At 35.6% G+C, this 20,124-nt stretch overlaps 1 protein-coding gene across 10 annotated transcripts in view; it reads right to left on the bottom strand.

Annotated features, from left to right (window-relative positions):
• Window positions 1-20,124, bottom strand: part of KIAA1328 (KIAA1328 ortholog) — a 371,362-nt gene that overhangs the window by 229,367 nt on the left and 121,871 nt on the right. For all 10 annotated transcript variants that reach the window (XR_013551238.2, XM_078435291.2, XM_078435292.2 and 7 more), the window contains one exon: window positions 15,695-15,822. Coding sequence is in view for 9 of the 10 variants with exons in the window: in XM_078435291.2 (XP_078291417.2) it covers window positions 15,695-15,822 (128 nt within the window). In the remaining variant the exon portion in view is untranslated. The remainder of the gene's footprint in view (window positions 1-15,694; window positions 15,823-20,124) is intronic.

The following is a 20,124-nucleotide window of genomic DNA, read 5'->3' as shown; positions in this document are numbered from 1 at the left end:
ATCACAATCCCAGACTTTAGCCTCTACTACAAAGCTGGAATCATCAAGACAGCATGGTATTGGCACAAAAACAGACACATAGACCAATGGAATAGAATAGAAACCCCAGAACTAGACCCACAAACGTATGGCCAACTCATCTTTGACAAAGCAGGAAAGAACATCCAATGGAAAAAAGACAGTCTCTTTAACAAATGGTGCTGGGAGAACTGGACAGCAACATGCAGAAGGTTGAAACTAGACCACTTTCTCACACCATTCACAAAAATAAACTCAACATGGATAAAGGACCTGAATGTGAGACAGGAAACCATCAAAACCCTAGAGGAGAAAGCAAGAAAAGACCTCTCTGACTTCAGCCGTAGCAATTTCTTACTTGACACATCTCCAAAGGCGAGGGAATTAAAAGCAAAAATGAACTACTAGGACCTTATGAAGATAAAAAGCTTCTGCACAGCAAACAACCAACAAAACTAAAAGGCAACCAATGGAATGAGAAAAGATATTTGCAAATGACATATCAGACAAAGGGCTAGTATCCAAAATCTATAAAGAGCTCACCAAACTCCACACCCGAAAAACAAATAACCCAGTGAAGAAATGGGCAGAAAACACGAATAGACACTTCTCTAAAGAAGACATCCAGATGGCCAACAGGCACATGAAAAGATGCTCAACGTCGCTCTTCATCAGGGAAATACAAATCAAAACCACACTCAGATATCACCTCATGCCAGTCAGAGTGGCCAAAATGAACAAATCAGGAGACTATAGATGCTGGAGAGGATGTGGACAAATGGGAACCCTCTTACACTGTTGGTGGGAATGCAAATTGGTGCAGCCACTCTGGAAAACAGTGTGGAGGTTCCTCAAAAAATTAAAAATAGACCTACCCTATGACCCAGCAATAGCACTGCTAGGAATTTACCCAAGGGATACAGGAGTACTGATGCATAGGGGCACTTGTACCCCAATGTTTATAGCAGCACTCTCAACAATAGCCAAATTATGGAAAGAGCCTAAATGTCCATCACCTGATGAATGGATAAAGAAATTGTGGTTTTGGGCGCCTGGGTGGCTCAGTCGGTTACGCGGCCGACTTCGGCTCAGGTCACGATCTCGCGGTCCGTGAGTTCGAGCCCCGCGTCGGGCTCTGTGCTGACAGCTCAGAGCCTGGAGCCTGTTTCAGATTCTGTGTCTCCCTCTCTCTCTGCCCCTCCCCTGTTCATGCTCTGTCTCTCTCTGTCCCAAAAATAAATAAAAAACGTTGAAAAAAAAAAATTAAAAAAAAAAAAAAAAAAAAAAATTTTTTTTAAATAAAAAAAAAAAGAAATTGTGGTTTATATACACAATGGAGTACTACGTGGCAATGAGAAAGAATGAAATATGGCCCTTTGTAGCAACATGGATGGAACTGGAGAGTGTGATGCTAAGTGAAATGAGCCATACAGAGAAAGACAGATACCATATGCTTTCACTCTTATGTGGATCCTGAGAAACTTAACAGAAACCCATGGGGGAGGGGAAGGAAAAAAAAAAAAAAAGAGGTTAGAGTGGGAGAGAGCCAAAGCATAAGAGACTCTTAAAAACTGAGAACAAACTGAGGGTTGATGGGGGGTGGGAGGGAGGAGAGGGTGGGTGATGGGTATTGAGGAGGGCACCTTTTGGGATGAGCACTGGGTGTTGTATGGAAACCAATTTGACAATAAACTTCATATATTGAAAAAAAAAAAAAACAAAGGCCTCATCTCCAAATAATATCACATTGAGGATCAGTTTCAACTTGAAAATTTTGGAAGTACACCAACATTCAATCTGTAGCTTAGTGTTTCATCTATCTCTCCTTACAGTTTATCATTTGTTGCCTCAAGTAATTTGACGTTCTTTTGACAAGCATATACTTATCAGAGATAACAACACAGTAATTTTTTAATTCTTTTTTTTTGTTTGTTTGCGTATTTTTGAGAGAGTGATAGAATGTGAGCAGGGGAGGGTCAGAGAGAAAGAGGGAGACACAGAATCTGAAGCAGGCTCCAAGCTTTGAGCTGTCAGCACAGAGCCCAATGCAGAGCTCGAAATCATGAACTGCAAGATCATGACCTAAGCTGAAGTCGGATGCTTAACCAACTGAGCCACCTAGGAGCCCCTATAATTCTTTACATTACTCAGTGCTCACCATAGTAAGTGTAGGCGCCACCTATCATCATACAACATTATTACATTATTACAATATTAACCATATTCCCTATGCTGTACTTTTCATTTCCATGAATTATTTATAACTAGAAGTTTATACCACTTAATCCCTTTTACTTATTTAGCTCACCCCCTCTCACTTTGCCTCTGGCAATCACCAGTTTATTCTTTGTATTTAAGAATATTTTGGGAGGCACCTGGGTGGCTCAGTCAGTTAAGCATCTGACTTCAGCACAGGTCATGATCTCGCGGTTCATGAGTTTGAGCCCCGTACCAGGCTCTCTGCTGTCATTGCAGAGCCCATTTCAAATCCTCTGACTCCCTCTCTCTTTGTACCTCCACCACTCTCATGTGTGCCCTCCCTCAAAAATAAATAAACATTAAAAAGGAGTACTTTTTGTTGTTGTTCTTTTGTTCGTTTTGTTAGATTCTATATGTAAGTGAAATCATATAGTATTTGTCTTTTTCTGACTTATTTCACTTAATACAATATCCTATAGGTCCAAATGGCAAGATCTCATTCTTTTTTATGGCTGAGTAATATTCCATTGTGTGTGTGTGTACCACATCTTCTTTGCCCATCTGTGTATCTATGGACATTTGGGTTGCTTCCATATCTTGACTATTGTAAACAATGCTGCAATAAACAGGGGTCCATAGATCTTTTTGAACTAGTGTTTTCATTTTCTTTGGGTAAATACCCAGTAGTGGAATTATTGGATCATATGGTATTTCTATTTTTAATTCTTTGAGGAAAATCCATACTGTTTTCCAGAGTGACTGCATCAACTTACATTCCCACCAACAGTGCACAAAGGTTCTCTTTCCTCCACATCCTACCAATACTTGTTATTTTTTGTCTTTTTGACATCATTCTGGCTGGTGTTACGTAGATATCTCATTGTGGTTTTGATTTGCAGTTCCTTGATGATTTGTGATATTGAGCATCTTTTCATGTATCTGTTGGCCACTTGTATGTGTTCTTTGAAAAAATATCTATTCAGGTCCTCTGCCTATTTTTCAATTGGATATTTTTTAATGTTGAGTTGCATAAATTCCTTACATATCTTGGATATTAATCCCTTATCATTGCAAATATCTTCTCCCATTCAGTAGGCTGCCTTTTTGTTTGCTGATGGTTCCCTTTGCTGTGCAAAAGCTTTTTATTTTTGTAGGCCCAGTAGTTTATTTTTGCTTTTGTTTCCCTTGCCTGAGACAAATACGTTGCTAAGACCAATGTCTGAGAAATTATTGCCTACGTATTCTTTAAGGAGTTTTACGGTTTTAGGTCTCTCATAGGTCTTTAATCCATTTTGAGTTCATTTTTGTGTACAGTGTAAGAAAGTCTTCATTCTTTTGCATGTAGCTGTCCAGTTTTCTCAGCCCCATTTATTGAAAAGACTTTTCCCACATTGTATATTCTTGCTTTGTCATAGATTAATTGACCATAAGCATGGGTATATTTCCCTATCATGTTCCACTGATCTATGTGTGTGCCAGTACCATACTGTTTTGATTATTAGAGCTTTGTAGCCTATCTTGCTATCTGAGATTGTGATAACGCCAGCTTTGCTCTTCTTTCTCAAGATTACATTGGCTATTCAAGGTCTTTTGTGGTTTCATACAAATTTTAGTATTGTGAAAAATGTCGTCGGAATTTTGAATTGAATCTGTAGATTGATTTTGGTAGTAGAAACATCTTAACAGTATTAATTCTTCCAATCCATGAGCATAGTATATTTTTCCATTTGTTTGTATCAACTTCAGTTTCTGTCATCAATGTCTTACAGTTTTCAGAGTGTGGGTGTTTCACCTCCTTGGTTGAATGTATCCCTAGGTGTTTATTCTTTTTGGTGTGATTATAAATGAAAATGAGATTGTTTTTTTAATTTTTCTTTCTTATATTTTGTTATTAGTGCATAGAAACACAACAGATTTCTGCATATTACTTTTGTATCTTACAATTTTACTGAAATCATTTATCAGTTCTAATAGTTTGTTTTTTTTTTTTTAATGGAGTCTTTAGGGTTTTCTATATTCAGCATGTCATCTGGAAATAGTGACAATTTTACTTCTTTCTTACCAATTTGAATGTCTTTTCTTTTTCTTGTCTGACCACTCCAGCTAGGACTTCCAGTATTGTGCTGAATACAAGTATTGTTCCTATGTTTTTATATATGGCCTTTATTATGTTGAGGTATGTTCCTTCTAAACCCACTTTCTTGAGTTTTTATCATGAATGGATGTTGTATTTTGTCAGATGCTTTTTACCCTTCCTCTTGTTAATCTATCACATGGATTTGCAAACCTGAACTACCCTTGTATCCCTGGAATAAATCCCACTTGATCATGGTGAATGATAATTTTAATGTATTGTTGAATTCAGTTTGCTGATATTTTGCTGAGGATTTCTGCATCTATGTCCATCAGGGATATTGGCCTGTAGTTTTCTTTTCATACTATTTATTTCTTAAATGAATAATAACATTTGGTAGCATATACCAGTGAGGCCATCTGAGCCTAATGTTTTATTTGTGGGAAGACTTTAGCCTCAAATCAATTACTTTTATAGGGCTATACAGGTTATCTATTTCTAGTTAAGTAAACTTTGGTAGTTTGTGTTTTTCAAGGAATTTGTCCTTTGTATGAATTGGCAAATTTATCAACATAAAGATGTCCATTAAACAACCTTGTTTTCCTTTCAACATCTGTAGAAACAGTAGTAATGCTATATATTCCATTCTCAATTTTGATAATTGGTGGCTTCTCTCTCTTTTTTTTTTTCTTGACCAGTCTGCTTAGAGGTTTACCAACTGTATGGATCTTCTCAAAGAACCATGTTTTGGTTTCAATGATTTTCTCTGTCTTTTTAGTTTTCTATTTCCTTGATTTCTGCTTCACTTTTTTCTTATTTTCTGCTTACTTTGGACTTAGTTTCTCTTTTTGTACTTTCTTAAGGCAGAAGCTGAGATAATTTATTTGAAACGTTTTTTTCTGATATAGACAATCTTATATGCTTCTAAGTACTGCTTTATCTGTATCCCACAAATTTTGATATTTGTGTTTTCACTTTGATTCAATATACATTATAATTCCCCTTTTATTTCTTCTAGGACCCATGGGTTATTTAGACATTTGTCATTTAGTTTACAAATACTTGGTGATATCAGAGACAAATTTCTGTTGTGAATTTCTAATTTAATCCCATTGTGGTCACAGAAGTACCTTGAATAAATTGAATTATTTTAAACTTATTGTGACTTGTTGTATGACGCAGAATACAAATTATCTTATCAAACATCTGTGTATACTGGAAAAAACTGCATTAGACTATTGGGTGTTTTCTTTAAAAGTCACATCAAATTGGCTAATGTAATTTGTTCTTTACATCCTTTAATAATTTTCTGCTAAATCGTTCTACCAATTATTGAAAGAAGGGTATAAAATATCTGACTAAAATTGTCAATGTATCCATTTCTCCTTGCAGTTTTATCATTTTTTGCTTCACATATTTTGAAACTGTTATTAAGTACATGAACATTTAGTATTATTATATTGCCTTGATGAATTGAATACTTTAGCATTATGAAATGACCTTTTTTCTGAAATATTCTTTGCTCTGAAATGTAAATCATCTGATATTAACTTAGCGAGTCCAACTTTCTTTTTATTAATATTAGTATGGTACACCTTTTTTCCCCAACTTTTTACTTTTAATTTTGCTATTTGTTTCCTATTTGTCCCTTTGGTTTTTTGTTCCCTTTTCCCTCTTCTGACTCCTTTTGGATTATTTTTTATGATTCCATTCAATCTACTCTGTTAATAGCTATAACTTTTTGTCATATTATTTTGGGGACTAATTTAGAGTTTATAACAAGTACCTTTAACTTTTCATAGTCTACTTTGAAAGGATATTTGTCTTTACAGATATTGTATAAGACCTTCCAATAGTATGTTAATTATCCTCACCTAGTCTTTGTACTACTGTTACACATTTTGCTTCTACATATTATAAACTCCATGGTATATTACCTTTCTTAAAAATATATATTTTACCCTTAAACATAATAAAACAAAGAATTCTTATACAAACTTACCCTTAATAATACAAAGAATGTTATTTTATATTTACTCACATAATTAGCATTTCTAGGATTCATTATTTTATGTAAATCTATATTTCTAATATTATTTCTTGTGGTTTGAAAGACTTCTTTTAACATTTCATGTAATGCAGGTTTGTGGATGAAGAATTTTTTTGAGCTTTCATTGTCCAAAAAGTCTTTATTTCACCTTCAGTTTTGAAAGATACTTTTTGTTCAGTATAGAATTTTAATGACAATTTTTTTTCTTTCAGTAATTTCAAGATTTCATTCCACTGTCTACTGGTTTGTATTATTTGACCAAAAACAAACAAACAAACAAAAACTGCTTTCATTTTCATCTTTCTCTTTATGTGCCATGTTTTTTTTCCTCTTACTGCTTTTAAGAATTTTTCTTTATCACTGGTTTGGTTTTAAGTAATTTGATTATGATGTGACTTCACAGAGTCTTCTCCATCTATTTTGTGCTTTTAATTGATTGATCCTCTTAGATCTGTGGGTTTATAGTTTTCATAATACTGGAAAAATTGGGGGTCATTGTTTGTTCAAATATTTCTTTTTCTACTCTGCCCCTCTCCCGGAGCCCATTTGGGAACTCAATTACACATATATTTGGCTGTCTGAAGTTCTACAGCTAACTTAGGCTCTGTTCCTTTTCTTTCAGTCTCTTCTTCTTGTTCTTCTTGTTCTTGTTCTTCTTGTTCTTGTTGTTCTTCTTGTTGTTCTTGTTCTTCTTGTTCTTGTTCTTGTTCTTCTTCTTGTTCTTCTTGTTCTTCTTCTTCTTCTATCTCTGTTTAATTCTCAGTAGTTTCCATTACTGTGTCCTTATTTTACTAATCTTTTCCTCTGCAATGTTAAATTCCCTGTTAATGCCTTCCAGTGTATTTTCCATTGCAGTTAGTCTCTACAAGTCTGATTTAAGACTTTAACAATATGTATTGCTTCTAGTTAACAAGCTCATGTTTCCTTAACTTCTTGAAAATATGTGTTGCAATACAGTAAAAATAACCTTAGGGTTGTTGTCTATTAATTGTATAATCTGTGTCATTTCTGGGTTGGTTTTCGTGGATTTCGTCTCACCTGGGGTCATACTTTCCCCCGTTATAGGGCTGGTAATTGTTGTTGTTGTTTTTTTCAGTAATTTTTGACTGGATGTTAAGCATTGTGAATTTTAACTTTTTGGTTGCTGGATATTTCGATATTTATTCTTGAGTGATAAATACGCTTTATGCTTTATTTTCTGTGCAGTTAACTTGGAAATATGTCCTGCCAAATATTGCTTTTCAGCTTTTTTTAGGGAAAACCACAGCATCCTTTAGTCTAGGGCTACTTTTGCCCTCTACTGAGAAAATGGCCTCCTGAGTACTGCATCTGATGCCATTTTGGCTGGTAGAAACAATACCAATTCACAGCCTTATGCAGTAAGTTCCAAGGATTTTTCCTCTTTTGGTGGTTCTTTTTCCCGACACATTAAGTTTTCTCATACTTATGCATTAATCATTATTTGGAGATGCCAAACTGGTCTCATAAACTGTTCTCATGACCTGTTTATGTGCTTTTCCTCTTACTGAGTTTTATTCTTTCAACAGGCATGTTGTACCTCTATTTTTCTTTTTATATTATAATATTCTCAAAGGGCTCATCCATGTATGCCCTATCCACTCTATCACATAGCCTTGTTATTTTCTGAAATTTTAATTTCCTTTTCCTTGTTAAATTGTCTTTTGAGATTATATGATGCATGAGGGCAGGATCTATACCCAGAACACTCAAAACAGTAGGCACATAGGCATTCAATAGACATCTGCCAAATTAATAATTCCACCTTTACCTATCTGTTCCACTTATTTTTTTTTATATGTTAAAGTTAATCTTTACACATTGACATGAGTCTTAACATTTCAATCAGATAATGAGTGTTATTACTATAATGACAAGATTAACCAATCAAATAATGTACTAAGGCTCAAAATCACATTAATTTGAAAGAAGCAGAAAACAGGTTAGCAAGGGTTCAACTAAAAAGTTAACAAGGGAAGAAATAATTTAATGTTCACTGAACAATAAAAAACTATAAAAATCAGGCAGCAGGGTGTTTGAAATATAGCTTAGTTAACAGGCACGTGCAGGAAGATAAGTTACGCAAAAGTCTGAGTCCATAAATAGAAGGACAGCCAAATACTATGCTTTTTGAAGTATTATCTGTTTACCTGGAGGGTGTGTCAAATATCTTTGTCAGTAACATTTGATATATAAATGTCAGTATTCCCATCCAAAATGGGGGAAAGGGTATTTAGGATTTCTTCCAGCTGGTACCTTGGTCCTTTGAACAAAAGCCTAGCTCTGGCAGAGTGCAGATAGACAGTAGACTGATTATCAGTGTAGTAATAAAATGTGACCCAGTTGCCTCTCTCCTGCGCTTAGATGTCGTATCTGAACGTGTTGATGCTAACTCTGCAAAATCAAGTACTACTACTCTGGCTGCTTCTATTCTGCAGTCAATGGAACTGGTTCCAGATCAAGACTTTCTGTTCCATGAGTAAAAATTCATTCAAACTTGGGCTGAGACAATCTATGTTTAATTGTAGTCAAACCACAAACAAAATTTAACCATCTTAACCATTTCTAAGGGTACAACACAGTAGTGTTTATCATATACATTGTTGTAAAACACAACTCTGGAACCTTTTCATGTTGGAAAAGTAAAACTCCGTATCCATTGAAAACTAACTCCCCTTCTCCCCACCTCACCCCCCAGCGCATCCACTATTCTACTTTCTGTTTACAATAGTTTGATTTTTTTTATTTTAAAGTTTATTTTTGAAAGAGAGACAGAGAGAGAGAGAGATTCCCAAGCAGGCTCCACACTGAGCGTGGAGCCCAATGCAAAGCTTGATTCCACGAACCACAAGATTATGACCTGAACCAAAGCCAAGAGTTGGACACTTAACCGATTGAGCCACTCAGGCACCCCAAGAATTTGGCTATTTTAAACACTTCATATAAGTGGAATCATGTAGTAATGAGACAATCTGTTTGGTATTAGATTCTCTTTCCTATTACATGCCCTATGACAGCTAGCACAGTCTTAGAGCCACTTGAAAGAAATTAAATAGACTTCTGAGATGTAGGACTGAGAAATAATGTCAAAAAGTCAGATACAAAGTAAACATTGACTCCAAAAAGACTGATCATAAACCTAAGTTGTTCAACATATTTTGACCATGTATCCCAATCATATCTAATATAGAGAACATACAAAGTTTAACATTTTTAATACTACATTATCAGTTTAAATACTTTTGAGATTTAATTTTGAATCTATAACCTACCAGTAGAAAGCCTATTTCTTCAAGTTAATAGCCAAGTATTAATGTCTAGATTGCACTGAAAAATAGACTTTCTGGTTTGAAACTAATTGTGTAATATCCAAGTATGTGAAAGACTGTATACTCAGTACCAATTATAAAGCAATTTGATTTGAAAAAATTAACACAATAGTAAATATATGTCTTTCATGTTGATTTGGTTTTCAGTGTTTAAGAGACTTATAGTATATCACCAAGTAATTATTTATTATTATTCAATTTAGCCTGATTTGAAGATCTGATTTAGGTATGCAGGACTTTCAATGGAGTATATAGAGACTGATCTCTCCTCTCAAAATGGCAGGAAATGGTCCATAATAATTTGTATAGTTGTCTGAATAAATAATAAAAAGACCATAATAAATAATGGGTAAAACATACTGAAAAGTAAAATATTGTTCACAGTGGCACCAAAATTCAATAGGCACAGTCATCTTAGGATTCAAAATTCATGCACAGTAGGCCATATGCAGTCAACAAAGTTTGCCTGGACTTGAGACCTTCATTATCATTATGATTCATACCATTGGACCACACTTTAATATTAATTCCCCTCGAAGAGAGATTCTTTGCAACATATAACAATAGAAATTTATTAAGTTCACCTACCTGTCAAGGGTAGCATTTCTTATATTTTTCCTTGGCTATTAAAAGTATATATTTTATTGATGAGCATTATTTCTTGACTTAAGGTTACTGCTGTTAAGGTGGATTTGGGAAGCAGCTCTAGAAGCACACTGAATTTACCAGCAAGACACCCAGACATTTTGAAATGGTCTTAATATGGCTCTGAAAAGCACAGCTCTAGGTACTATTCTAGGATCTCTTGATTCTGTAGTCACTTGAATCTCAGAATATCTGCTAGATTTTTTCTTTCTTGTTAAGGATTTATGCACCATAAAAATAATACTTTTATCCTCATTTAAAGACAATACTTCTGCTTACTATTCATTACATAAGACTAAATGATATACTGTGCCAGTGTTCAAAAGTTCAGGTGCATAAAATATGCGTAAAAAACACTGCACCTAAAGAAACAAACAAACAAACAAAAAATGCCTGAAAATAATCACAGAACAGGAAGTAGTTCTATGCCCTATGCACAACAAAAACTCTTTTAACAAAACTATATTGACAACAATAGGAACCACCAAAAAACATTAAACATGTACTTAGTAATGATTTATCTTTCCTATATTTCAAATTCTGTTTAGTACACGACCCAGATTCAAACTAAGAAACATGGAACAAGTCATCATGGACAAAATGGAAAAGTTTCTATAAAAGGGCTTTTACCAGATCAGATCAGCAGAGATTCATTAATATCTATTGCCCTTGGCTGAAAAGTAATGATGAGTTTACACATTTTACCGAAAAGGGGAAATCTCAAAAAGATACCAAATATTCCTTTTTATATCTTTTTGACAAAAAAAAGGAGAGGTAAAAAAAAAATAGTAAGGTAGGCTTGCATACCAACACTTTTGAATGACAGTGGGAGAAGCTACTCAAAATGCTGCCTAGGCTTTCTCTTACTTTAAAGAATACTTTAGAAACACTGCTATGTTACACTTCAAAAATGGTAGAGCCTGTCAAACACTCAATTGTGGTAAGAAAAGCTATATTCTAAAATGTACATTGGTCAAAACTATGGTTACTAGATCCTTCCACATCCAAGACCAAGGTTATATTGTGGGTAAGTATTATTTCTTAAGATAGGGAAATGGAATAACGGACACACATCAGTGAAATATCTTAATCTCAACAGAGCAAGTGAAAAACATTTCTAGAATCCATAATGAATCCAGGCTGAATGAATTAGAAAATTCATCTTTGAGGCACAGCAAGAAAGAGAATGAGGGAAAAACAAGGGAAAAAGTCACCTTGTAAATGGAGTAATCTCTTTTCAAGGAAATGGTAGAAATCAATGAAGAAAATCACAAGCTAGGGCATTCTTCTGGAGAACTGTGGATTTAATAAAACTATAAGCAAAACCTATAATATGCAACCTGAGCCAGATGGCAAACAATGAAAGAAGAAACAGAATAAGTCTCTTAAAGTCAAGTAAATGCCTCATGCAAAATGAACTTCTGCCATCTCCATCACAAAATCTGGAGATTAGTTAAATAAAAAAACCCTTATTTTCAGAACAAATAAAATTTAATGTTTGCCTGATATTGTGGCTGTTCACAGTAAAAGCAAATAAAGAGTTTCCTACCATTTCTAGTATATTAGTGCTCTGATATTAAAAAAACGAATGTCAGGGGCACCTGGGTGGCTCAGTGGGTTAAGTGTCTGACTTCGGCTCAGGTCAGGATCTCACAGTTCGTGAATTCAAGCCCTGTGTTGGGCTCTGTGCTGACAGCTGGGAGCCTGGAGCCTGCTTCAGATTCTGTGTCTCCCTCTCTCTCTCTCTCTGCTTCTCCCCCACCCCCAGCACTCTCTCTCAAAAATAAATAAACATTAGAAAAAAACCAAACAAATAAGATTTAATCATGGAAACAGGGGCATCTAAAGGGAATTTTCAACATTTTTTTTTTTAGGTATCTCAAGTTTTTCTTGTCTTTCTTCAAGAAACTATGGATTCAGACTAGTTAGGTTCACACCTTGATTTGCCAACTTGTCCCCTGCCTGACCTGGTAAGTCATCATTCTCTTCTCTGAATGAGTCTGAGCTTCTTCCTCTGTAAAGTGGGGCTCATTTCACTGGTTTATTATGAGGGCTACATGATTTACTATGTGTTCCGAGCTGAGAACTGGCACCCAATATGTACCATATAGGTATTTGTTAAATAAAAATTAAATGTTAAACCAAACGCTGTGATAGGTTCTGAATATATAAAGACCAATCCAATAGGATGCCTGTTTTTTTTTTTTTTTTAAAGCCTGATGAAGGAGAAGGGTAACTAAACAATGATTACAAAAGAACAAGAAAGGTGCTGTGATAAAGATGAGCAAAGCCTATTTGTGAGCACATCAAGGGGACATTTAACTTTACCACATCTTCATTCAGGCTCAGAGTCATCACAATGACGCCCCTCCTGACAGAAAATAAAACTGTTGACCAAAGTTACCCAATTCCCATGAAAGGGAATGACAAGGTGTTTACCTTCGTTCAGGTAAGAGAAGCCTATCACAAAGAACAAAGCACATACCATAAGAAGCAAGATGATAATCTCTACCTGGCATCCAAAAAGAAACTTACTTCCTCTCTAAAGTCAAATGGCAGAGCCTATAAGTGGCCTCAATTTCATTTTCGTTGCATATAAGACATAATGACTTAACTACCAGGCACTTCCAGAAAACATGGTTTTAAAATTTTCTCATGAGTAAGTCTAAATGAAAAGTCAAAATTTCTCTTTTTAGGATGCTCTCTGTATATACTTGGCCAACATCTTCATTCTAGTATTAGTGATTTTTTCAGTTTTGTTCCTCAAAGTTAAGGTTAGAGAGTCGGTGTTAATTATGATGGGTCTCTAGTGAAAACTCCAAGAATCACTAGCATAAACATAAAACACTAGAACAGTAATACCTAAGAAAGTTTTATTTTCCCCCAATTTCAGAAGTAGATAAAAAGAGTGAGCCTTCCTTATCTAGAAGTCTTTAGAGCCCCATGCATGTCTTTAGAGCCCTCTAGTGACTGTTTCTTCACTCTCAGTCTATTTCCTTAAGGTCCTAAGACTCTAAACTGACAATTGAAAAACCTTCCCTACCCTCTAATACGCCTGCCAAATAGGTTGCCCTTCACTTTTGTGGCCCCTGACACTATGCCATGCAGCGGGAAGGAGTGGAAATACAAAAGCAAAGGTCAGAAATCTGATACTTTATGCTACAATTTTCTCTAGCCCACCCAAAAACAATAGACAAGGACCACCTTAAAAACTGCCTTCCCTGGGTGCCTGGGTGGCTCAGTGGGTTGAGCAGGCAGAGTGTCAGACTCTTGATTTAGGCCTTGGTCCTGATCCCAGGGTTCTGGGATCACCCATCCTGTCCAGCTCCACACCGTGAGTGGAGCCTGCTTATGATTCATTCATTCTCTCTCTCTCTCTTCCTCTGCCCCTCTCCCCTGCCCACTAAGAAACAAACAAACAAACAAAAACTCCTGTCTGCCCTGTTTTCCAAGTGGCAGGGAAAACCCAGATAGGATTTTCCAGATAGGATCCAGATATCAAGATTAGCTGCCACTTTCCTCTGCCTCATTTTACACTGTAGGTTTTTTAGAAAACAGAACAAAAGAAAATATTTCAAATTAGAATACAAATAAACCATTCATACTTTGGCCATTTCCTTTTTTTTAAGTTTATTTATCTGTTTTTAGTAATCTCTAACCCCAATGTGGGGTTCAAACTCACAATCCCAAGATCAATGCTCTACTGACTGAGCCAGCCGGGCAAGGCCATTTCTTATAAATGTTGTGACTTCAAAAAAAAGGATATGCCGAAAGTCTGAGCTACACAACGTTCCAGCAAGTTATACTATTATATTATTTTAACCTTTCCATATGTCTACACTTAAGTTCATAACTGAAATTTTCTTGACCCCAATTTTTTTTGTATATATATTTTATCATCCAGTTAGCCAGCATACAGTGTATATGATGTGCTCTTGGCTTCGGGAGTAGATTCCCATGATTCATTGCTTACATACAACACCCAGTGCTCATCCCAACAAGTGCCCTCCTCAATGCCCGTCATCCATTTTCCTTGCCCCTCTGCCTCCCACCCCATCAATCCTCAGTTTGTTCTCTGTATTTAAGAGTCTCTTAAGGTTTGCCTCCCTCTAAGTATTTTTGTTTGTTTGTTTTTGTTCTTTTCATTCCTTTCCCCTCCATGATTGCATCCACATTGTTGCAAATTCTTGGTCCAGTTCCGAACCTATCTGAGATCACTGTCTCTAGGCTGACCAGCAATGATGTTCCTTAGAAGGGTTGTAAGAAACCATTCCCAGGATCTGATAGTATTCAAAGGGGAAAGTAACATGTTAGCACATTACCCAGGCTTTAATATTTAATAGCAATGGCCTGGACCCTACTGCAGTTTTTTCTGCGATGCTTCAGTGTGTAAGATTTATTGTCCTCTTCACTTGAAGGTTTAAACTCACTTGGATATGAAAAGACAACAAGTATCACTGGCGAGAGGCTGAGAGCTTGTTTCACATCACAACTGGTAGGGTTCTGAAAAGTCATTTAATTACACAATATACACCATTTGAGGATATGCATATATATATATATATATATATGTTTATATATAAAGTCTCCTCTCTGTCTCAAAAATAAATAAACGTTAAAAAAAAAATTAAAAAAAAAAAAAAAGGGGCGCCTGGGTGGCTCAGTTGGTTAAGTGTCCGACTTCAGCTCAGGTTATGATCTCACGGTCTGTGAGTCCATGAGTTCGAGCCCCGCGTCGGGCTCTGGGCTGATGGCTCAGAGCCTGGAGCCTGCTTCCGATTCTGTGTCTCCCTCTCTCTCTCTGCCCCTCCCCCGTTCATGCTCTGTCTCTCTCTGTCTCAAAAATAAATAAACGTTAAAAAAAAAAAATTAAAAAAAAAAGTCTCATCTATATGTGATTTATACATACATACAAACATGAAATCATGCAAAATATTTCAATTTTCTACAATTTAAGATTTTATGAGTCACCAAGTCACTTCTATTATTCTAAAAACGTAAACATGAGTTAGGAAAGGCTCATTAGTGTTTTCTGTAAGGACAATGCATAACAGCCCACCTGATCTTCATTAAGCAACAGAGCAATGGGGTTTTCTTTACTATTCCTGCTGTACTTTCATATAACTAGGAGCTTCTCACTGACCCACAGCCTGCTTCAAGTAACCATTCCTGACCTCTGGGCCCCAGGAACAGGAGGTGAAAAAACAAAAAAGAAGTAAAGGACACTAACTCAATCCCATGCTATATTTGCATGTTTTAAGACAACGTTATATAATGGGACTCGATACAATAAAGGCAAATGACTTATGACATCTTGCTGATCCATTCAAAACAAGAAAAGGTAAGAATAAAGCTGCTTACCTGTGGTTCCTGCATTCCAGCAGCACCAAGTTCTGAGAGGGACATGGTGAGCTTCTCCTGCTGTTCTGATAGGTATTTCTGATAGAGACTGAGAAGTTCTTGGCATTCTCTATACTGTAGCTGAAGAGGTGAGATTGCAAATTAAGGGAAAAAAACGAATAAACTGATTCAAACTGCATCTATCAGTGCTGCTTTTCAGATTCCAGTAAACAAAAGAGAGCCAAAAATGCAACCATATTTGGTGAGAGTGCAAGTAGACCAACACAGTACATATATCCACCAAAAAAAAAAAAAAAAAAAATGAAAACAATAATTCACAAAGAGAGTACCAATGGTCATCCTATTTGAGGAGAAATTTTTCTCTCAAATCTTTAAATTTGAATGAAAAAAAAACATGCAAAAGAAGGAAGTTAGACTCCTATCTCACCCCATACACAAAAACTAACTGGACATGGATCATTGATCTAAATATAAGAGCTAAAATGGTAAAACTCACAAAAGTAAATCTTTCTGACCTTGGATTAGGCAATGGTCACCTGAAAGCACAGAAAACAAAGAATAAATAAATAAATTGGACTTAAATTTTTGAAAAAGCATACACACAGAACAACTTTTGCTTCAAAGGAAACTATTAGAAAATTAAAAAAACAACCTCCAGGTTAAGAGAAAATATTTGCAAATCATACAGATGATAAGGGACTGGTATTCAGAATACATAAAGACCTTGTATGATTCAACAGTAAGGAAATGTCTAACCTAGTTAAACATGAGCAATGAACTTGAATAGACATTTCTCAAAAGAAAATATACTTATGTCCAAGCAGCACAAGAAAATATGCTCAACATCATTAAACATTTGGAAAATGCAGATCAAGACCACAATATGAGATGCCACTTTGCATCTACTAGGATGGCTATAATCAAAAAGACTAACAAAGAAAAGCTTTGATAAAAATATAGAAAAATTACAACCCTCCTATATAGCCAAGGGGAATGTGACATGACACTGTTGCTTTGGAAATAATAATATTTTGTGCTCCCAAAAGTTAGACATTGAGCATATTCAGTGCTCCCAAAAGTTAGACATTGAGTTACAAGACTCAGCGATTCCATTCTTAGCAATAATCCCAAGAGAATAAAAAATATATGTCCACACAAAAACTTGTACATGAATATTCAGAGTAACATTCTTCATAACAGTGAAAAAGTAAAAACAACCCAAATGTCACCAAGTGATAAATGGATAAACTAAATGTGGTATATGTATACACAGTATACTACTCAGCCATAAAAAGAAATAAAGTATTGCTATATGCTATAATATGGATGAGCCTTGAATACATTATGCTCACAAAACCAGACACAAACGGCCACATGTATGATTTTATTTATATAACGCCACTGTGGTGTTTTTTTGTTAATTGTTTTAAATACCTATTCTAATGAACTAGGGGAAAGAATACTCAGTTCTAAGTACACGGGATCACAAATAAAAGTTACATTCATCCATGTTCACTTCCCGTACTCCAATTTTCTGAAAAATTACTTCAGATCCATACAGAGAGAAAGTACATTATTAGTGTGTGCCAGCAGCTGGGGGAGGGAAATAGGGAACAAGTACTAATGGGTATCATTTCGGCAGGGGGGCAGGGGGTGGGTAGGTAATGAACATGATCTGGAATTAGATAGTTGTGCTTGCATAGCTTTGGGAATATTCTCAAAACCACTGAATCACACAATGGGTAAATTTTATTGTATGTGAGTTATATCTCAATAAAACTGCTACAAAAAATGCAGAGTAGAAGTGATAACACTTCTAATTACTGCCTAATTTAGGAAGAAAGTTCTAACCATATCAAACATAAAGGAATTATATTAGATTTTTGTCTTGTTTTTCTATAATGTCAGTTAAGTCAATGTTTCATTAATAAAACAGTCATCAGGAAATTTTCTGCCCATATACTTCTCTACATTTTTCACAGTCCAATATGGAGAACATAGCAATCTAACCAGGGGTACCCTCTCCCACAGCTCCTCGAACTTGCAAAGTGCTCAAGACGAAAACCCTAAAGTGGAAAAGTCACCTAACTGCATAGATCAGGTGTATGGGAGACAGCTCTATCCAAGAGAGAGTTCTATTCCTTCTCATTTCCTCCCCAGGCCCACTTTTCTCTCGGATCATTTCCGAATCTCCCCCCTCACTTAATTATGTATGCTGTTGGTATAAAAATTACTGTCCAGTAAGATTATCCTACATAAATACCTTTACAACTGGTCATCATGATTAAGGGTGGGAATAGTATTTCGTAAATGTCAAAAATGGTGACTGGTTTCAGTATTCCTTAACATTTTCATAACCTAATCATTGCCTCAGGGCAGGTTCTTGCTCTAATAACTTTTGCCAATCATGACTGCATAAATAACCAATTGCTTCATTATTCTCATTATTAACCTTTAACAAAAAGAAAGGAGCCACAGATGGTTTATAGAAGGGGAACGGTTCATAATAAAAGGATAGGTTACTAAGCTTAAAGAATACATTAATTAGAAGAGCTTATTGAATCCTCAGTATCTTAAAAACAGTAACGATAGAATGAAGTGTTCTAAATAAGCTAATATCATTTCAAAGTCACTATATGTCAGACCAGGCTGGTTTTTACATTGCCATGCTTTTTGGCAGTAAGCTTCAAAAGACGAGAATGATGTGTGGTGGTCCCAAGAGTCCCTGCCAGCTATGACGTATATAAAAAGAATGTTTGATACTGGTTGTTACCATAGGCAGTAATGTTTATAGTAGGTGGACGTATTAGCCTGGATGCAGAATATGAATTGTACTCTGGAGAAAGCCAGCACAATTATACAGCCTAAGAGGTAAATGTCAGCATTTGAAGACAAATTATAGGCAAATTCATTTAAACACACGCTATTCGGCAGAATATAAAAACAGGCAGTCCTATCTTTATCAATTTTTTATATCTGTCTTGATTCACCAGATTTTGCAATGCTCCCCGTTTCCTGGAAAATCCAAAATGTATGTCCAGGAAACACAGTAATTTTCCTTCCTCCCTAACACAATGAGACTTCAACCCTCCATCTGGAGAGAGAGATTTATGTAAGGAAAATGTGGGTAAAATGCTTTCTTCACTGATCTGGGGGAGGGAGTATAGTGAGGAAAAAAAAAGACACATTTAACTCAATCCTGGCCAAATGACAGAAAAGAATGCAACAGATGTACAAAATCCAATCTAAGGGAAGGCGTACATCCAACCATGACAGTAATCTAACACACAGGTAATCTGTCCAACCACCATTCAAGAACTGAAAGGAACGGCAGTCGTCACAACCTCATTAAAGAAAGAAATCTTCATAAGATAACATAAATAAGTATAAAGTAATATTAAGCAAGATCATATTAAAACCTAAACATTAATTAGCCGAAATGGCTGTGGAAAATGGTCATTTTGCAAAGCTTAAAGCCTTAACTTCAAAATGCATTAATTCAGAAAAATAAAAGTAAAGGTCAAAGCAGAATGAATAGGGATATAGGGAGAAAGAAAAAAAAAAAAATCATGTGAGTCTCCTGACCAGAGACAGGATATATTGTTAGTATGCTGCCAAAGTAGAAAGTGATCGCCTTGAGCTGGAAGATTTCATCTGGCATAGCAAAGACTACCCTCTTACCCCATCTCACCCTTGCCTTGGATATTTGGGATACTGGGATCTGGTACTTAGTAATCCTGATTTAATACAGAACTCAGTGAAGGAAGGTCTCTATGGGAGGAGAAAAGGGAGAATCATTAAACTAAAAAAAAAAAAAATTCTCTATTTTCTGGAACAAAGACTTGGAAAAATGGCTGATTCCCATTCTGGCATATGGAAAGTACAAAGTAAGCTATGCTCTAATGCAAAAGTGTGCAAAGAGAAGTAGATGGGGGGTTGCCAAATGAATAAAAGCAACCCTGAAGGAGACTCTCAGTCAAATTTAGGACAATTTGAGGACTGGAAGGAGTGACTCTAATAACAAATTGAGTAAATATTTACCAGTTCATGGTGATACTTCAAAACGACAAAAAAGAGTGAAAGGGGAAAAAAAAGTAAAGCCCATCTTAATAGAAGAATCCTAGCTAGCTATTTAGAAGGAATGGTCAAATTTTTTAAATTGTCATTTTATAACGCCCAATGAAATAACAAATCCAGGCAAGAATCATCAATGGAGACTGAAACCAGTAAGTGAAAGATTAATAAATAAGATATGCATAAAGTGTCAAGATTAGTTACTTAGAGCAAAGAAGAAAATGTACCTTTAAATGGTAAAACCTGGTAGTCATTTCCCAAAGTGAATTTAAGATCACTAACAGTGAAAACAAAAACCCAGTAATTATACACCCCCTAATGTATAAAGTGGGCAACTTACCTATGAGATATTCTTG

This window comes from Panthera onca, chromosome D3 (genome assembly GCF_046562875.1).
Source record: "Panthera onca isolate mPanOnc1 chromosome D3, mPanOnc1 haplotype 2, whole genome shotgun sequence".
Taxonomy (NCBI): Eukaryota; Metazoa; Chordata; class Mammalia; order Carnivora; family Felidae; genus Panthera; species Panthera onca.
Note: the sequence above shows the minus strand (reverse complement) of the source record. Positions and strands in the feature narration are given on the sequence as shown.